This window comes from Oreochromis aureus, linkage group 11 (genome assembly GCF_013358895.1).
Source record: "Oreochromis aureus strain Israel breed Guangdong linkage group 11, ZZ_aureus, whole genome shotgun sequence".
Lineage (NCBI taxonomy): Eukaryota > Metazoa > Chordata > Actinopteri > Cichliformes > Cichlidae > Oreochromis > Oreochromis aureus.
The window spans coordinates 38,824,315-38,841,983 of record NC_052952.1 but is presented as its reverse complement, the minus strand read 5'-3'; the positions used below and the strand labels follow the sequence as shown (position 1 = coordinate 38,841,983).

The window sequence follows — 17,669 nt, the reverse complement described above, 5'->3', positions numbered from 1 at the left end:
CGATTCTAGGTAGAATTTTTCTTACCAAAATGGAAAGCATCTCCAGGCTAGTATACCCTGCATATGTGGTAGGAGTGCCTAAATCAGCAATCAAAGCTATTAACCAGCTAAACTTTGATTTTATATGGAAACGCAAAACCCACTATATTAGGCAAGGTAATTTAGTCAAACGTTTTGAAGATGGAGGTTTGCAAGCTATTGAATTTCACAGCTTAAATGGCACCCTAAAATAAATTGGCTTAGGTCATTTTTAAGAAGTCAAAATAACCTTTGGTTTCACATTCCAAGCAAAATATTCTCAGATCTAGGCGGAATTAACCTTTTACTTAGATGTGACTTTGACATAAAAAAAACTCCCCATAAAGCTCTCTTCCTTTCACCAGCAAGTTTTATTATACTGGAAATTAATATACAAACATAACTATAGCCCACACAACACTCCCATATGGAACTGTCGTTACATAAAAGTTGGTAACAAATCAATCTTTATGGAAAAATGGTACGATAAGGGCATCTGGTCAGTGATGCACTTGTTAAATGATAGAGGTAAAATTTTATTAGAAGATTTTACCACCAATTATAATCTGCAAATAAATAACAAAGAATTTCAAAAAATTACTAAGGCTATCCCTCAAAACATTCTGTGTACAGCATATAATCTTTTTCAAAACCCTGACTATAGATCCCCTGATCTCCCTGAACTGTTGGTAAATGGGCACAACATTACAGCTAACAGTCTAAAAAACTCCCAAATTAGGGAATTATTTACTAATGTTTTTTTCCCTTATAAATCCAATCCAAATTCCATCTCACATCTGTTCTCCGGTGATCAAAAAAAAGAGATCAGAAAAAATTACCTAAAACTTCCCGTTCCTCCCAAAGCTAAGGAGGTCCACTACAAAATCCTCTCTGGTGTTTACCCTTCCAAAGAATTTCTCAGACGTCGCTTCGCTATTGATGATAATTGTTGCTCTTTTTGTAATGGGGTTATTGAATCAACAGAACATTTATTTTATGATTGTATATTCTGTAAAGCCCTGTGGAACGATGTGCACTACTGGCTCTTCCCTAAGATCCCAAACTTACTTGAATTTTCTAAAAATGATATTATGTTTGGTTCTCTAAGAAAAGAAAAGAAGCTTGAAAATGTTTTAAATGTAATAATTATTATGGGCAAATTCTTCATTCACAAATGTCGTTTTCTGAAAACAAAGCCGTCCTTTTTTACTTTTCACAAAGAACTCTGCCTCTTTCTCTCATCTGTAAAATTTATGGACAAAAAACAAGCTCTGGATTTGAATCATATGATTGTTGAACTAGATCTGCTAGAAAACCCCTAAGGTATAACTTATTTTATGTCTTTTAATTATCTCTCTTTTTTGTTTATTTGTTTGCTTATTTGTTTGCTTTGATTCTGTTTGGGGTTTGTTTTTATTTTATTTATTTGTTGTTGTTTGTACTTCCTGCTCATTATCCTTCTTCTATATGTTGGAATTCAGCCTGTTCTGATACTATTTCATGTTGGAAAAATTGAATCTTTGTAGAGATTGCCATAATTGTTGTACATTATATTTTGTGCAAATAAAAAAAAAAAAAAAAAACCCAAAAAAACCCCAAAAACAAAAAAAATTCAGGGAAATGAAGGACGCATCTGAGGGCCGCATTTCGAGCAGCTTTAGAATTGGGACAGCCTTCGTCGCGCCGCGTTGACGTAATCGGCCTTAAAATGCAGCCTTTAAGGCTGCAGACCCTGAATTGGGATAGAGCCAGTGTTTGTTGTATTACAGGCTGCAGGATTCATGCTTACTCCAGGTCAGCTGGGATCAGTGAGGATGGAGGAATTTTACTGCACTCACAGAAATCCTCCTCTGGATGCCTGCAGGAAAACAGAAGGGAAGAAGATGGATTCACTTTATAGGCATGACTCGCCTTGTTTGTTTACTAAACAGGGCGAATTATTGTGATGTGTGTGTTGATCTAACCACGTGCTGTGGTTTATAAGAGACACGCAGCCACGTCACTTCAATGAAAACCAGCAGTCCCGAGGATGGAGCGCGAGAGTGTGAGCTCAGGTTCAGGTGTTCTCTCTGAAAGCAGCTGTCCCAGTTACTATGGTTACTGTGACACGTGCATCTCTGTGCACATCACCGCAGCACTCAGAGGTTAGAGCAGTGGCTCACTGTGCGCACTGCTGACAGAGAGCAGCTTCGGTCCAACAGTGACTCTGACACTCAGCGTTTCAGGTCAGAGCCACAGTTTAACAGCCGATGACGCGCTCGTCCTGATAACACCTCATCCTGTGTTTGTGTGTCACAGACTTTTGTCATTGAAAATGAATCTCTTATAAAAGCATAAGGCACAAAGCCGAACACTCTCCTGTTCACAGCTGAAAACACTCTGAGCCTCTTCAGTGAACCTGCAGCTCTGCAGACCCCAAATGCTGCTCCTCCTTTAAAACTGTCGTCACGACCTCGATCAAACAGTGGGGTTAGCGCACGCGGCGGCCATGTAAGACGTCTGTTTTGTAGTTCATTTTCTGCACATTGTAGTTTCAACATGACGTCACATAGTTACACTAGAGAAGAGCCTCAGGTCGTTCACGTCTCAGTGCAGGGGTCTCCTCCTTCCTTCAATCAAAACGTCATCGCGGTGAAGGAAAAGGAGGTACAAACTGGTGACCTGTCCAGGTGTTAGCCCCGCCCCTCGCCCTGTATGGTTATTTTTATACTGTCTGATGGAACCACAATCGGAGCGTCCTGAATGAGCTTTGTTAACGCTGAAGGATAAACGTCGATCCCATGAAGCTGATTTGATTTTAAATCGAGCTGACAGGATGGAGCAAATCTGTGATAGATTGATCAGGTCTGCTGTGTTGGAACAGATGAAGGTTCCTGCCTCATAAAGCTGCGATCGGGCAGCAGCAACGATCGCTGATCCGACTGCAGCCTGTGGTTCCTCCAGCGTGATCAGTGATTGATCAGTGTACTGCGACAGTGGTGATGGCGTAAATGTAATCAGATTACAGATGCAGACTACCGATCTGAGCTGATAATCAATCACTGAGTCAGTCAGCTGGTTTAGGTGCAGCAGGAGAGGAGGAGTCAGAGAACACCTGGTAGCCAGCAGAAGTTCAGAATCTGTTACCGCAGCAACTCGGACTCAGAGTTGAAGTGGATCAAAAAAGCCTGAGTTTAACACTGAGTGTGTGTGTGCGCAGTTTTCACAGACCTGAAATAAAATAAAACACCTTCAAAGAAAATCTGAAACTTTTATTCCTAAAATCCAGACAACTTCCTGCTTTGATCTGAAAATCTCTCTCAGTAGCAGCTGATGTAGGAGGAAATGTGACAGGATGATGTCAGCTCGCTGTGTGCAGAAACAAACTAAAGGAAGCCATCTGATCAGATCAGAGGAGGCAGAGCTACAGGTGAACAGCGACTGGTTTTAATTGGCTCAAAGAAACTCCTTCACAGGTAAAACAGGAAACGGCGCCATTCTGCTCACAGTTCACAGGTCACAACTAAAAGTGGGCTGCTCTCTCATTGGCTCAGAGTCCGGGGAGCAACCAATAAGTCCACATATGGGAAAAAAAAAAAAGGAAAACCAAAGAGGAAGAAGAGGAGAAACATAACGAGACAAAGAGGAAGATGAACTCCTGGAGAAGACAAGACAACAAAAAGAAACTGGAATAAAATAAAGGAGGGGGGCGGAGTCATAAGAGCTCCTCAGTCTGTGCACCGGTCACATGATGCCGTTGGTGAGGTACTGGAAGCCATCGTAAAGTTTGGTGGTGAGCGACCTCATGGAGCCGTCCACCAGCTGATCGATGAGCAGCTGCAGCTGCTCCTCCGTCAGGCTCATGTGGAAGCGCTCCTTCAGGCTCCGCATGGTGCTTGAGCCGTGGAAGCAGGGCAGCTGGGAGCCTGGGGGCACAGAGGGGGGGGGAGTTAGTGCTGCGGGGCAGGGAACCGCCACCAGGAGGAGCTGTGGCGACTCACCTTGCTGCATGATCTCCACGATCTGCAGCACGCGCTCCATGTGCTTCCTGGCTGCGATCAGGCCCTGGAGCATCAGCATCTTGTAGTAGTTAAACATGTCGCCGTCGGGCCCGCCCATCACCTGACAGATGAGACTCTGGGTTAAAAACAACCTGACATATTACACCCAGGGTTCAAACCTCCCACTAAAGCCTCCCTCAGCCCTCCTCCTCTAATAGGAAGCCCCGCCCCCTCGCTGTACTCACGTCCACAAACTCTGCGGTTAGCTTGAAGGCGGACGTCTCGAAGCCGAGGTTTCTGGGCGAGCTGGACAGGATGAAGCCGAAGTCAATGTGGATGATGTGGCCTTCGGCGTCCAGCAGGATGTTCCCGTTGTGCCTGCGAGGAGGGAGGAGCAAATTTAGCACGGCGCTCGGGCAGGGTGCACAGGCGCGAAGATGTCACGGACTCACCTGTCTTTGACCTGCAGCAGGTAGCAGATGAGGCTGTAGCCGGCGCAGCTCTGCACGAAGTTCCTCTGCGCCGTGAGGAAGGCCTCGGTGGTGGGTGCGCCGTGCTCCTGCAGGAAGTAGTCGAGCAGCGACAGCTGACTCTGCTTCTTCACCTGGTGCAGTGACACGGCGTTCACCACGGGCTCGATCATGCCGCTGTCCGCCGACAGCACCAGGATCTTATATGGCTTGATCCACAGCGGCACGCGCTCCTGCTCCCAGATCGACTGCACGTGCCGTCCACAGCGCCGTCACATGACACAGAGAGGAGATGATGAGAAAACAAAGGGCGGAGGGACAGGTGTGAGGTCATGTGACGTGTGATGTTGTGGTGTTACCTGCAGCTGCCGCAGCACCTGGAAGGCGAGCAGCTCCTGCCGCAGGTCGTCTCCACACTTTACGATGACAGACAGGAGCCTCCAGGTGGGCAGGTGTCCGTACGGAGAGCCCTCCCTGATCCTCCTGTAGGAGACGCACGGGGGAGTCATCGTCACCAACGCCATCATCAGAGCACACCGCATGCGCTCAGTAAACCTTAGGACACACCCACCTGACTTTCTCCTCCCACGGCTCCTTCAACGCCACCGCCGACGGGTCCTCGGGGTCCCGTTTGAAGGTGGTTGGGGCCTGAGCGAGCTGCTCTGAGAGACGCCGCCTGAAACACACACACACGCACACAGATACACCATCATTCCTGCAGCTGTACTAACTCAGTGCGCTGCGTCTCACCTGTTGCAGGTAAACTGAGGGAAACAAATATTTCTCTTCTCACACAGGAAGTGAGACTTGCTTCATACGTTCATCAGTACTAATACTGCACTCTCAGTGTACTCTGTATACTGTAAGTGTGAGTACTGCGTGTACTCTGACCTGATGTCTCCGGCGGCGATGAACACGGGCTCTTTGCTCTCCAGGCTGGTGATGCTGTCCACCGAGAACTGGCTGATGTTATCACAGCTGTTGGTGTGAGTCTCCGGGAGCTGCAGGGGGAGGAGCGGGGGGAGGAAGTAGGAGTGGTCAGTGTCTCAATGAGGAAGGAACCTTTGGCTGATCAGCTGATTGATTTCTGAGTATTGGGATCAATACTGCGGCTGAAGAAGACGAGGGCGAGAGCCTCCGCACGCCGTCCTAGAAAGGTGACGGCCATCTTTATTACCGTTGTGTGTGGCGTGCAGCGGCGTGCTCTGACTCGGGCTGCCTTTTCGTTTACTAAACAGACGTCAGACATGTTTGCTAACGTGTGAGCGGCATTTGTGTTTTTCACTGATCATTAATGAAGCTGTAACATGATGGCATCTGAGGTCAAAGGTTAAATAACAGGTAACGGTGCCATTGCACAGATCTCACCTCCATCTGCGTCACAGCGTGTTCTGGAACCATCTGACTACCGGGCTATGACATCACATGCTCACCTCCACCTGCAGCTCTCCAATGTCGTCCACGGACCACGCCTCGTCGTCGTTGTCGTAGTTCGGGACGACCGAGAAGCTGCCGGCTCGCTGTTCCGGCGTCATGCCGCAGTCCGGCAGGTTCTCCACGGAGCGTGTGCTCCTGATCCGGTTCTCTGGGATCCGGATGGGAACGCTGGACGTCTCAAAGTTCTCACACTCCAGAACCTCCACATAGATCAGGTACGGCGCCTGAGGGGAGGATATAGGTCACATGACTGATGAGGTCACGGGTAACAGGACGTTATCTGACAGGCGTTTCACTCGGGCTGCTGACGGCGGTCATCCTCCTGCGGGCAGCGCCGTGAACTCTCACCTTGTCTTTAGAGTTGAGCACCACGGCCTGAGTGTGCGGCACTCGCACCACATGGTGGTCGAAGGCGGAGGTCGGCAGCCACACGCGGGCCGGCAGCTTGTGGTTGAGCAGCGACAGCTCGGAGATCAGGCGCTGCGTCTTCTGCTCTTTGGTGGGCAGCGTGGCGAGACGCTTCCCAATGCCCATCAGAGACTTGATGAACTCCCTCTGAGGGGCCAGGCGCACCGGCTGCAGGCGAGACACACACAGTCAGAAGGCGAGGGGGAGGGGCTTACGGCTCTGCCTGTCACAGCAGACCAACTCAGAGCGAGAAAGAGAGAGAGAGAGAGGTGAAGGTTTGATGTTTGTGTGTCAGGTTCAGATAAAGCGAGCGAGCTCAAACATGAGGGCAGAGGTCACAATCACCTGACCCCGCCTCAAGTGTTCAGTCTGCTCGCTGAAGTGAACAGTCTCGGATTTTTAGGGCACTTTTATTTTAACGGAGACACAAAATTTACCAACAAAATCCAGAAAAACACACAAAAGTTACAAACTGATCCTTACAACCAGCCCGCCTCCCACAGGTGACAGTCGGTCACATGATCGCAGGCTGAAGGGGACACGAGACCATCGGTGGGAGGAGCCTGTTAATGATCTGAAGGCAGCTGGGACTGAAGTCTTTTAAAGGCTGCCTGAAGTTTGTAGTCTGAATATTTGGATAAGGCCTGGGAGAACGTTCTTTGGAGCCAAAGCTCTTTGGCACCAACTCAACCCAAAGAGCATGACCCAGTAAAGACCGTCCCCACAGTCAGGCACGGAGGGGGAAACACTCTGAGCCGATGGATGGGACCACACACGGGAAAACTTCAGACCAGAGCGCGGCTGTAGAAAGGTCCCAAAACAAAGCAGTGGCTAAGAAAGAAACACATCAGGGTCACGCGGTGTTCGAGCTGCCGACCTCTGCCCTGCAGGAACTCTGTAGAGGGAGCTGAAACTCCAACAAACCTGAAGGATCTACAGAGTTTCTGCAGAGAGGAGCCCAGAATCCTCCGGAGATATGAGCCAGCTGACCAACTAGAAGAAACACCTCACAGCTGAAGCGAGGCGTTCTCCACCGAGGACGGATGCGTGTGTTTACGTTCTGTCTCTCCGTTAACATCAAAGTTCCATAAAAATCTCAGACTGTTCACATCTGTGAGCAAACCTTTTCTGTATCCGAGTATCAGTGTATCCGAGTACTGGCGGTGAGTGGAGACAAACCTGACACACAAACAGAGGAATCACGAGGACGATCAGATCCTGATTGGAGTACAGCCCGAGTCCGCAGACGTGACGCTCACGTGTTTCATTGCTTGAGCACACGTCTGTGGACTGAACCAGAACCAGAGTAGGAGCCCACACACTTCATTTCCCACAATGCACCTGTAGCTCAGAACAGGAAGCAGCTGAACTTACGGGACGTGAATCGAACTCCAGACTGTCGGAGCTGGAGCTGCAGTCCTGAGGGTCAGAGGACGGGAGGTCAGAGTCAGACAGGCTGAGAGGCATGTACAGGTGTGCTCGCTCTAAGCTCACCTGTCCTGCAGGTTTAACCTTCAGCGGCCTGATGCGTTATAGTCCCGCCTTCAGAAATCAGCGCTGCCTGGGCCCGTGACGAGCCTTTATCACTTCACACGTGCAAACTACAACCTGAGCTCAGGTGGTGTTAAACGCCTGTGGCTGCCTCACCGTTACAGTAAAAGTGGGCGGAGACAGCATCAGTGCCGCCGCTGGTGTCTAACATGTGCAGACTTACCACCCAAACATTTGAGGCCATCGTTTGATTTTCAGGTGTTAACGAGCGTGCTCTCTCCTTTCATCAGCTGATTTATTTCTGTCTGCAGGTTTCCTGAGCTCACGCTGTGAGGACACACTGCAGGCTGCATTGATCTCACAAGCTGCCACGTTTCCACGCGTCTGTTCAGTGCTCATCACTGCGAGGCGGTTTTGGTTGTGATCTGTTCTTATATAAATGAAGCTGAATTGAACTGATCGGATGTTTGTTTGTTTGGATGATTCCAGATGTTTCACATTGATTGGCTCCAGGTCCTCGGCCACATGGAGCCCTGGTCTCTAATCTGCTCATTGATTGGCCGATGATGGAGTGCTTCCTGTTTGTTGAAACTGTCCCTTTAACCTCCTAGGACCTGGGTCCACATCTGTGGACATTTTGGGTTGTCTAGACCACAAAACTACATTTTGCTCTCAGAGGGTCTGAGAGCAAAATGTATCTTTGTTTCTACATTCGTTGGGTCCCAATCAGCCCAAATAGCAAAGACAGATTAAACATGCACGCCATGAAAGAGTTTGGCTCTTAGGAGGTTAAAAGCTGAAATTTGTTTGAACGAATGAACTCTGACCTGCAGACACCTCCCACAGGGCATGATCACCTGACTCGTTTCACTTCAATACCTGATCAAAAACATGGTAAAAGCGGATCGATGGATAAAGAACCACCAGCTGCAGTGAGTGATCGGCAGCCAGCGGTGTTCTGGGAAAACCCCCTTGGTGGGTAAACTGCACCCTCCAAGGGCGGGCTGTTACCTCGTCCTGGCTGGTTTCCACCTTCGGATTGCTCGCCGTCCTCTTCAGGTTGCTGCTCAGACTGATGCTGACCGTGGCGTCCGACTTGGAGCGCTGATGCGTCCTCTTTGTGGGCGACAGGCTGTGATCTCCTCCCAGGGGCCCGGGACCCACGGTGGGGGGCGCTGCGGGACAGAACGGCGTCAGGGCGAGGGGGTCCCTGCGGACCCGCGGCCCAGCGGGCTTCAGTTCGTCGGACAGGATAAGCTTCCTCAGTTTGGTTCCCCGGGAGTGGCGCTGCGTGGAAATGTGCATGTCGGACGAGTAGGCACCAAGCAACCAGGCGCACTGCAGGCTGAAGGAGATGCTCTGCCTGCAGCGATGCACCTGCAGGACACAGGAAGCAGTCAACTGATCAACCTTTGACCCCTGCTCAGACTACGTGTTCAGACAAAACGGCAAGTTTCACCTCGGAGTTCAGATTTAAAGATTTACTTTTCTGGTCTGTCTGCCTAGAGCGAATCACATGGCAGAACTCTGCGCCACCTCCATTTTTGACTGCAGGTGATCAGCTGTAACGACTATTTCCTCCCTTCATGGACGTGGACCTGCCTCTGTCCATGGGTGAAATGCCATGTTTGGTCTGAACACGTTGCATGGTTTCCTCCACGCAGGAATACAGAATCTATTGACAGCATTGATAACGCGAGTGATCACTAATGTGAGTTACAGGTGCTGTTCAGGTTCTGATCCACAGTCAGAGCATCACCTGGCCATCGGCGCACAGCCTGAACGCCTCCACGCTGTGGGGCACCTCAGGTCTACCAAAACTGACACGAAAACAAGTCATCTCACGTAATCTAAAGTAACTTTGTCTAGGTAAAGGCAACCTCAGGTACAGGTAACCTCACTTAATCTAAGGTACAAGTAATCTAAGGTACAGGTAATTTAAGGTACAGTAACCTAGGGCTGCTCAATTAATCGAATTTTAATCTAGATTACGATCTGGGCTTTCAACGATCATTAAAAATGACTGAGCCGATTATTAGCACCTCCCTCGTGCTTTACTCTCGCGCTGCTCCGTGTGGCAAATCGAGCGCACCTCTCTGCATTTCAAACATGCGTCACAACAATTAAGAGGACCCGAGGGAAGCTCGGAAAGCTAAGCAGAAGTTATTTGTAGAGGAGAGGATAATGGCTACTGAAGAAAGAATGCCGCTGGTTGAAAAGAGGTAAAACGACTTCAGTGGTGTGGAAACATTATGGGTTCGCGGAGTCAGACGTGGATCAAGTAGACATAGTGTGGAAACTTTGCCACGGTGTCGTAGCTGCACCACAGAGCAACACTACAAATTTATTCAATCATTTGAAGACCGCTCACAAAGTGACATACGATCAAACAATGAAGGAACATAGAGAAAAAACTCTTGACAACACCTGCTTCATCCTCACAGACCTCCATTCACGCTAGCCTGTACAACGCGACTAAATATCCCACCAGCTCCCAGAGACACAAGGAGATAACAAACGCGGTAACGTTTTCCTCGCCAAAGACCACTGCTCAATTAACACAGTGAACAACCAGTATTATGCAGGATTTCGAAGTTCACTAAACATAGATGTTTACATTTTTCATTTATTTTTTATATTGCAAACATTTGCACTGTTATCAGTATTTGCACACTATTTTATATTATTTTTTGACATCTTTAAAGCCATTATTCAATACATTGTTATTGTTAAATAAATATCATCAAATAATCGAGATCTCAATTTCAGTGAAAATAATCGTGATTATCATTTTTGCCATAATCGAGCAGCCCTACAGTAACCTAAGGTACAAGTAATCACGTAATCTAAGGCAGCGGTCCCCAACCCTCGGGCCTTGGACCGGTACCGGTCCGTGAGTCGTTTGGTATCGGGCCGCGAGAGTTGAGGCTCAGGTGTGAAATGTGTGGTTTTCAGGGTTTTTATCAGTTTTCAGCGTTATTTTGTTATGGTTTTTATCGTTAACTTGGTTTTCCTGGGTCTTTTCACGTGTGTTATGAATAAATCTTCTTTTTTTCAGTACTGGTACTAGTTTTATTTTGTTGTATTTATCCGCGACACCTTAAAGGCCGGTCCGTGAAAATATTGTCGGGCATAAACCGGTCTGTGAGGCAAAAAAGGTTGGGGACCGCTGATCTAAGGCACATGTAATCTATGGTACAGTAACCTAAGGCACAGGTAATCTAAAGTACAGGTAATCTAAAGTACAGCACTCGGTCTGTCCAGCAGTGCTCACTGCACTTGGAAAACTGGCAGCTCTGAGTTTAGGAGAAGATTTGGTCAACGCCACACCCCACCTGATGGTCACCTGACTTAGTAGGAGACGTTCAGAGAACCTTAGAAACCAAACGACACCGTTACCATCCACCAACAAATGGCCCCATAATGCCTGGCCACACCCACCACATAGGGTTTGATGGCATCGCCGACGTCCTCGTCCATGTGGATGTACATGTTGAGCAGCTGCGGCAGGTAGAAGTCGACCTCCTCGTGCGGGAAGCTGAACAGGCGGTTACCGATGTAGGCCTGCACGCCAGGCTCCTTCGAGTTGTGCAGGTAGGAGATCGCCATGGAGACGTCGAACAGCTTGGACTCGAACAGGCGCAGCAGCCACGACTGTTTGGAGGGGTTGTGTCTCTGCCGCCGCCGCGCGCTCTTCACCGTGCCCGGCGCCGGGCCCTCAGGGTCAGACGGCGGCGCATCTGGTCCCGCCTCGCTCTGCGTTAAGGCGCTGTCAGAATCCACCTGTCGCAGCTTCACCTTCTGCAGCACTTCCTGACACGCCCGCTGGGCTACCTCGGCATCAATCACCAGGCTGAGCTCAGCCACTCCCTCGCTGATAACGCCCAGGGGAGGGGTAGTGGCCTGTGGGGGGCCGCATGACGAGGACGGCGTGGAGGGAAGAGACAGCGAAGGCGAGGAGGAGATGGAGATGGAGGGGGAGGGACTGTTCTGATCCGAGTGGGCGGGGGAAAGATCCAGCTCAGCGTCCTCCATCATGGCTGCCAGTTAGCTCCACCCTCTGGCACTGAAAGAGAGAGAGGTCAAAGGTCAGACTGTGTGTTGTCAGATCAGCTGACTGGTCAATGAGTCAGCGGCGAGGGGGCGTTGTGTGGCGAGCTAGGCACCGGGTCACGGAAATGACGGCATGTTCACAACCATCAGACAAGCAGCTAACAAACAACTGATCAATCTGCTGATCAATCATGCATTACGAAACAGGAAGTAGCGGGTGCTAATGTGCAGATCTTTGTTTTTCAGGGTCAGAGTAAAACAGATATTATTGATTTCTTGTATCGATCAGAGAAATCCCAATCAGGATTGTGATCAATCAATCACCGCTCTGCTGATCAGCAAAGACATAACAAACCTTTCTCTGAACAGGAGGAACTATTTTATGTCTATGTCTACACTCTCCGACCACAGGAAGCGTGCAGCTCGCTCACGTCACAGCTGAGGAGAGAGACTGTCGGAAACAGTTACAGGTGAGAGCGCACCTGAGCAGGTCTCTGAGCTTCAGCCATATCAAATAATCAGTTATTGATCAGAGAGACTGCCCTCTATAAAACAAGCTCCGTCACACAGCAGGTGTGATGCTTCAATCTGGATTAAATCTGGGGTGGGTGTGGTTCGTGTTCCTGATTCCTGGGAGGTGCACTCCTCACATCATCAATAAATAAGGCCAGGCATTCATATGAGGGGCGGAGTCTGCATGTGACCAATCATTAACAGGTGAACAGGTGATTTTACAGAGAAGAAATATACAAGAGCAGAGTGAGTCACCAGGACAGGTGTGTGTGTGTGTAAGGTTGACAACCCCTGCCTGGTCAGTTTCATAACCACGCCCCTGTGACTGATGACGTCAGGGGCCTGATAGGGGCAACCTGAGTGAGCTGAACTGGTTTCAAGTCAGGTGAGACACCTTCAAAACACCCACACGTTGATCTTTGTAGCTCCACCTCAGACCACTTCAGCTGTACAGGCGTTACCTCCCAGGGGTCAGAGGTCATCGGGACCAGAAATCAGCTGTTAGCCTGGCATTAAACTAACAGGCCGTTTGACGGCTGACCGTCAGCTGTCCCAGTGACCCTATTCCAGCTCTGACGTCGCTGTCCCCCATATTTGCTTTGGTCCTGACTCTCAGTCAGCTGACCGTCACCGGGCCGTTAGTCAGCTGACCGAGCGGCGGCTCTGCTAGCTGCAGCCTGTTAGCCTAGCTTAGCTTAGCTTAGCATTAGCAGGCCAACTGTTGCTGCCTGCGCGCAGTCCCTTTTAAAGCTTGGTGCTAAACTAACATTAGCAGCGGTGCGGGGACAGGTGAGCCCAGCCGGTGTGCTAACATGTCCAGGTGTTCCCAAGTAAGCCATTTTTACCTGGTGATGGCTCAGTGCGCGTGAAATTATGTTTTAAGTCCAGCTCGGATCCATTGATTGCGTCCGGCCATCGTCTCAGCCGCTGCTGCTCTTCTTCTTCTGCGCTCCTCGGTTCTGTGGAGATCACCGTGTCTGAGCAGTGCCCCCTGTGGCGGTGAGCGGTCATTGCAGCGCCTCAAACCATCACAGAAATCCCCCCCCCCCGCGTAGGGTCATTTCAACACGTCACTGACGTCAAAGACTCCGCCTCCTCCGCGCTGTTAAAAAATGTAAATCATTATTTCGAGAGCTTCAAGTGTTTCCATGGAGATCACACAGCAGCACAAAGCTGTTTCATTCATCTCCGCTCAGATGAAAAGGTGTGAGGCTCGATGTTTCACAGTCCCCGTCTCTTCTTCCTGTCCTCAGCTCCTCGCTCCTCAGGCTCACCTGAAGATTCTCAGGTGAACTCATTTTGCTCTCAGCCTTAATCCACTGCAGTGAATTTAAACCCTCACACTGCTGTATCTGTGTGTGTGTGTGTGTGCAGTAGCGGTTTTAGATACGGGCGACACGGGCGGTTGCCCGGGGCGGCATCGTGATGGGGGGCGGCATCACGGGCATCGGCAAAAAAAAAAAAAAAAAAAAAATGCTCGTACTCATGCTGCCCCGAAGGCAGCCAGCGCATATTGGGAATGTCATAGGCACCGATCGGTTTTCTATCGCCCATTTGCTGGGAGTAAGGGCGCCCTCCGTTTGCGAGGTGCGCCCGATGCTTGCGGCACAGGGAGGAGAGGGCGGGGCGGCGGGGGATTCTCTGGCTGGCTGGAGCAGCATCTAATAACCAACTCGCAAAATAAAACAAAATAAAAACAAACCAACAAACACGAAAACACCGGACATTATGATACAGACTTATAATTTGCACCGATGTTTTTTCGAAATTCTATACACGAAAACTGAGCGCGAGAGCCCTCAGTGCGCCTGCGCGCTGCTGAAGTCAAAGTAAACTTTATTGTCATCTCCGCTACATACAGTCCAGTATATAGAGAGACGAGACGACGAGGCTCCAGTTACAGCAGTGCAAATAAACGAACAATAAATATAGTAGAGTAAGAAAATAAATATACACTTTAGGACTCGGGGTAAAGGGATCAATAACAATTTAAAATTTATAATTTACAGTTTGATGATTTAAAGTCTCACACATAACCCGTCGAAAGGGAGGGAGACCTGCTGCTTCAAATAGAGCACATTTCATTCATAATGATGTAAATCCAAGCCCATTATGTATTCATGATTTGAATCCTGGGTTGTGCGAAATCCCAGAAATACACCCTAGACAAAGTTAATCTGTGAACTAAGGTGTAGGTCTGTTAGGTTATGTTGTGGTGATCCTCTGGTTGAGGGATGGGTGTTCATACTGGAGTGCAAAATTAAAACCAATGGAAGATGGACAAGAAAAGTTCAAAGCCATCAGGTGCTCAGTTTAGAAAAAGAGAAAAAAGAAGAGGAGAAGAAACGAACAAATGATACAGGTAAACAGATGTGTGATTGGATAATGGCAGGTCATCCTGAAACAATCAGAATCAGAATACTTTATTAATCCCTAAGGAAATAATGTGGGTTACAGTTGCCCCAAGAAGAAATGGTAAAAATAGTAACAGTAACAGACTAAACTCCAAACAACACATTATGTTACAGATTTTAATATTAATTAGTCATTGTCAATTGTTGATTTGTCCTGTTCTCATTGTATGACGAATTATGATGGCTGTTTGGTAGCCGTTTGCATACTATGCATACTCTCTCTCTCTCTTCATATGTGTGTGTGTGGACAACAGTTTTATGTTAATGTACAATCCTTAACATGTTTTGTGTGTGTGTGTGTGGGGGGGGGGGCGCCAGAGGGAGTGTTCGCCCAGGGCGCCAAACAGGCTAGGACCGCCACTGTGTGTGTGTGTGTGTGTGTGTGTGTGTGTGTAAAGGAGTGCTTAAAGGTCACAGTGGTGCTGAGGTCCAGTTGGCCCTACCAGCGCCCCCCACTGGCTACAGGATGTATGGTCAGTCTATTTCACTGAGCGTTCTGGCGTCTCACAGGTGATCTCAGAGTGTCAGCTCTCATATTTATCAGCAGTTTATCACAGAGAGGAGAAACTACAAGTTTACAGCAGCTGCTGGTGCCCAGATGAGACGATCAATCGACGGACAGATTTGCAAACAGCAAAGCAAAGCTGAGCCAGAAAAACAATCCGCAGCATCTTTGTGATAAAGTTTTTATTTGAGCCGCCGTGTGAACATTAAAGAATATTTTACAAACTTAATTGATTCAACAAGAAAAGCCTTTAATCTGACTTTTGTTTACTGAGTTGAGTTTTCTCTCAGAGAGAAGAACAGGTGAGCTTAACCTGGTAGTGGAGCCTCTAGTGGCTGAAAGGAGCATTACAAAAACAAGCTGCTGTGATCCAGCTCCTCCTCAACACGTGATAATAATAATAATAATAATTAAAGCTGCAAGCAGCGTTATGAGGGCCCTCGCACCCCCTGCACGTCGAGCCACGCCCAACACCTACAACCAGCACGTCCGATCTGATGTCACATTGATGGAATTCATGCATTTAACCACCAGCTAACATTTCATCTCATTCAATCATGATTATAGTCGTCCCACTAGGTGGCGCTCTTACCATTACTGACAAACATACATAAATAACAAACATTTCCGAGGTCGAGTCTCATCATGCCTGCGACCTTTAGGAGAGATTGGACATTGTGTCTCTGAGTGACAGCAGATTACTGCTTTTTGGCGAGTGATTGAAACTCCACGTGCCGCCATGACCACCCCGTTTTCCTGAACGTAAAAAGCTTCGCAATTTAACATCACAAAGGTCTTTAGATTACACGCGCTGGAGATCGGGTCAATCTGATGAAATTCCTTGGAGGAGTTCGTCAAAGTATGAGGCCTGAAAAGAGGGGAAAATGTCGCAAAAATTACACATTAATTTTAAAATGGCTGACTTCCTGTTGGATTTGGGATATTGCTCCAAGAGACTTTTTTGTACATCTTGAAATCTCCTATAAGCTCACCAGGTTTCAGACTTATAGATAAAACACAGAGCAGGGGCTGTTGTTTTGAAATTTTGTAGGGGGCGCTGCGGAGCCATATTGCGTTATTCAATGAAAATGATCACATAACAAGATAGCAGTTGTCACATTGGAGGTGTTCGCCAAATTTCAGGACTTTTTAAACTTTCCAAGCCCCTCAAAAGCCACTTCATTGTTCATGGTGAACTGCGTTGCCACCAGGGTGCGCCGTTCCGTTTAAAGTCACAATTTTCTCACTGAAGCATCACGACAGACTGATGTTAATATTCTCCGCTTTTGAGGTGGCCACGATGAACCTGTGAAAATCAGTACACTAAAATGAAACACATGACATTTCCTGTTGCCACTAGGTGGCGCTCTGCGTTTTCCTGACAATGGGCAGATCAATCTGTTCAGGGCGGGATTGACATCACGCCTGTAAAGTCTGGTACTGATCAGACTGGATTTCATTGAGTTATACTAATTTGTTTCTTCATGGCGAGACATCAAAGTTCGCCATGCTGCAGGGGTCACACCCTCTCGCGAAAAGTCACAGTTTTCACTGTAACCCAAGACCAACTCCTTAAGGCTTTCCTGGACAAATTTGAGGCTGCAGATGTCACCCATTACAATACTGTACCCCAAAGTTTAAAACATGACATTTCCTGTTCCCACTAGGTGGTGCTGTCCTTGGTGTCAAATATGGCAGTTGAAATATGTTCAAGGGTGGAGCCTTATCGTATGTGTGCTCTTTGGTCCAGGTCGGACCATGTATGACAGAATGAGAGGCAATAATATTTTCATGGCGAGTCATCGAAATTCGCCGTGGCGCCACGGCCTCACAGTATCGCGAAAACTCAAAAGCTCCGCAATTTAACATGGCCCAGGTGTGTAGTTGACACTGACCAAAGATGAAGCTTATACGACCAAATCCCAAGGAGGAGTTTGAAAAAGTTCGAGGCATGGAAATGGCGAAATTAGAGCCAAAATGTCACGTTCACTTCTAAATTGCAGACTTCCTGTTGGGTTTGCGTCAATGGCCATAACAGACTTTTTTGTTCGTCTTGTCATGATACACATGTGTGCCAAATTTCATACATGTAGCTCAAACGATGTGTTCGTAGGGCTGTATTTAACAAGGCATAGGTGGCGCTACAGAGCCATTTCCCAGTGCTCATATGTAAAACCATTAAAATACAAAATTTTTCACCAGACCTGGCATGTGTGCAAAATTTCATGAGTTTTTGAGCATGTTAAAGCCCTCAAAAAGGCAATTCATTTCAATGAAAAATAATAATAATAATAATAATAATAATAATAAACGGAGCAGATACAATAGGGCCTTCGCACTCTCAGTGCTCGGGCCCTAATGATAATAACAATAATAATAA

At 48.0% G+C, this 17,669-nt stretch overlaps 1 protein-coding gene across 2 annotated transcripts; it reads right to left on the bottom strand.

The window, feature by feature from the left end:
• Positions 1 to 3,248: 3,248 nt before the first annotated feature.
• pi4kb (phosphatidylinositol 4-kinase, catalytic, beta) lies at positions 3,249 to 13,464 on the bottom strand. Of its 2 annotated transcripts, XM_031749317.2 has the most exons (13): positions 13,216 to 13,464; positions 11,246 to 11,870; positions 8,816 to 9,181; positions 7,688 to 7,732; positions 6,254 to 6,481; positions 5,902 to 6,129; positions 5,360 to 5,469; positions 5,040 to 5,144; positions 4,828 to 4,951; positions 4,451 to 4,716; positions 4,244 to 4,376; positions 3,999 to 4,119; positions 3,249 to 3,923 (listed from the first exon to the last, which is right to left on the bottom strand). In XM_031749317.2, exons 2-13 carry the CDS (start codon positions 11,840 to 11,842, stop codon positions 3,742 to 3,744), a joined length of 2,505 nt encoding a protein of 834 aa, XP_031605177.1. In that variant the 5' UTR covers positions 11,843 to 11,870; positions 13,216 to 13,464; the 3' UTR covers positions 3,249 to 3,741. The 2 variants fall into 2 exon arrangements, with proteins under 2 accessions (XP_031605177.1, XP_031605183.1); XM_031749323.2 differs by lacking the exon at positions 7,688 to 7,732 and having other exon boundaries at positions 13,216 to 13,461.
• Positions 13,465 to 17,669: the final 4,205 nt, after the last annotated feature.